The sequence below is a fragment of the Penaeus vannamei genome, chromosome 21, assembly GCF_042767895.1.
Source record: "Penaeus vannamei isolate JL-2024 chromosome 21, ASM4276789v1, whole genome shotgun sequence".
Classification (NCBI taxonomy): domain Eukaryota; kingdom Metazoa; phylum Arthropoda; class Malacostraca; order Decapoda; family Penaeidae; genus Penaeus; species Penaeus vannamei.
Window position 1 is genome coordinate 9422577 of NC_091569.1, and position 2500 is coordinate 9425076.

Sequence of the window (2500 nt, forward strand, 5' to 3'; positions counted from 1 at the left end):
ATTATCGGTACTTTATATATATATATATCGGCATTTTTGAGAGAGAGAGAGAGAGAGAGAGAGAGAGAGAGAGAGAGAGAGAGAGAGAGAGAGAGAGAGAGAGAGAGAGAGAGAGAGAGAGAGAGAGAGAGAGAGAGAGAGAGAGAGAGAGAGAGAGAGAGAGAGAGAGAGAGAGAGAGAGAGAGGGGGGGGGGGGGGGGACTAATGCAAACACTGTTGCTGCTTTTCTTGCTGGTAAAGATTTGAAAGGTAGGACTATTAAGCGACTGTAAAAATGATGAAAACAGCAATTTGATAAGGGCAGAACTAGCTGGAGGGTCATGTAGACCCATTGCCCAGGCACCCAGAACATTTTTTCTGACTGTGACTATAGTTGCTTAACAAATTATAAAGAATAGCACAGAAATGTGACTATGGTCACCTAATAACAATACCAACGACTACTACTACTTATAAAATATTGCCTGAGTCACAGAGTACTTGTTACTGCAAGTGAATTTGGTAACTTTATCTGCGACTCTTTTCATATACTGTTTTAGCATGGTTTTAGACTTTCTTTCATTCCTGAGGAGTGTAATATAGACAAAGAACAAATAAGGCAATGTAATGTAAACTAAAAGCATGAAAATAATTGACATACTCTATGAAAGTATGTAAACCAAAAGCATGAAAATAAATGACATACTCTATGAAAGTCTATGTGTCTGGTTCAGGGACTTTGCCAGATGTACATCAATTTAGGTACTCATTACTTAAGATTAGGAAAATGTTTTCAAAGAAAAAACATTAAGCATAGAATGGCCAAAACTGCTACGTCTCCATGTCATGTATACAACCTTTTTTCTTTAAATTTTCTGTAAGCATTTATTTGAACAAGACAAAATGCTCTTTAGGAATGATTCCTTGGTAGTATGTGAATATTCTAAGGCTAAGTTTAAAAATGAAATGCTGCCAAGGTTTAAATAAATTAGGTCAGCTCACTTCAAGCTTCTGTATAGCTAAGGTGTTGGGGGGATTAGTGGGCGAGGTAATGGCTGGGGCTTATATTTAAAAAACATGATTCATTAAGAATAGACTACTCTATTCAATGCTGGTGAACAAGTAAAAAAAAGTTTTCCCTAAGGGCAGACTATTGCATTCTGTTTATAGTCAATATTTATGTGGTTTTGATAGTTGTTTCTAATGCATTCTGTTACAGTCTATAGTTAGGTGGTATTGCCAATTGTTTCTTTGTCTATGCATGTTCAATAATTGGAAGTATAAAAGTCATCGCTTATTTGATTTCAAATACAACTTTAAGATATTTACTAAGGTTATAACTAATATTTGTGCCTTAGGAAGGGAGAACCAGATCAGACTGATAGCATGTGGAAGAGATATTATTGCGAAAGGGTATCAAGCGGGAATGATGCCATGAACTGACCTAACCCACATAACTGCAATGACCATGGGAGTTGGAAGGCGCTAAGCTTACTTATTTTGACTTTGAGTCTTGCATTCAAACCTAAAAGAGAGGAAAAAATTCTAACCTCCAAAGCCACAAAACCCAGTTTCCTTGTAGTCCTTGCACAGGTCTGGCTGGTAATCCCATCTCACAGTGGCTCGGAGATGGTCAGGAGCTCTCATTGGGCCCTTGCGCACTCCTCCACTTGCTGCATTGCCCTGGGCAGTATCTTTCTTCTCAAAAAACTGTGTGTAGTTGTTCAGCCCTCTGTAGATTTTATCATCAGCTTGACCTTTGGTTTCCTGAAAGAACAAAAATAACAATGACTGAAGAGAAGGCTAACAAGACAAAAATCATAAATATATATACTTTTTTTTCTCCCTGAAATATAAACTATTACAGAAAAGTGAATTTAAGGAAAGTCCTGAATTCAGGGAGCAAAGTTTTACACAAACTTACTCTACTCCATATGAAATAATATACACTGTCAGGTGAATCATATGCAGCTCATTGCATTTGTCATTGTTTCATACTCTTAAAACACTATGAATATGAAACAAAGAAATATTGCATATACAATACCATTTGTGTGTATCCCATTAATCTACACATGTGTTATATGACATAGAACAGTGAAAGGAAACAAAATGAAGCTTTCATATTGTCTATTTCAGGAGAAAATGTATTTATTTGGAATAAGTTTGCAAGATTAAAAAAAATCTTCAATCCTTCCTTTGACAATCATCCATAACTGAACAGAATATCAATGATTTTTTTTTTGTTTTTTTTTTAATTTCTAATACAGAGGTGTTGGGGATGGCATATACGTTAATGCCCATGTGAGTTTATTTTATTATTTGCCTTTACACATAGTTACTCCACATCTGAGTCACCAAAGTCAGCTAATTGACAGTACTACCTATCTCACCTGTTTACCCTTTTCCTTCATATTTAGAAATATTTTCTTTTATCTTACATGAAATACCATATATAATTATTAAAACACTATAATAATTTAATATCCATAATAATAACAGTAATGATACAAGACTGAAT

At 35.1% G+C, this 2500-nt stretch overlaps 1 protein-coding gene across 1 annotated transcript in view; it reads right to left on the reverse strand.

Moving 5' to 3' along the window:
* The window catches only part of mdlc (RING finger protein mdlc), a 19868-nt gene that overhangs the window by 861 nt on the left and 16507 nt on the right, over nt 1-2500 (reverse strand). The window contains exon 4 of the mRNA XM_070135873.1: nt 1530-1746. Coding sequence (XP_069991974.1) covers nt 1530-1746 — 217 coding nt within the window. The remainder of the gene's footprint in view (nt 1-1529; nt 1747-2500) is intronic.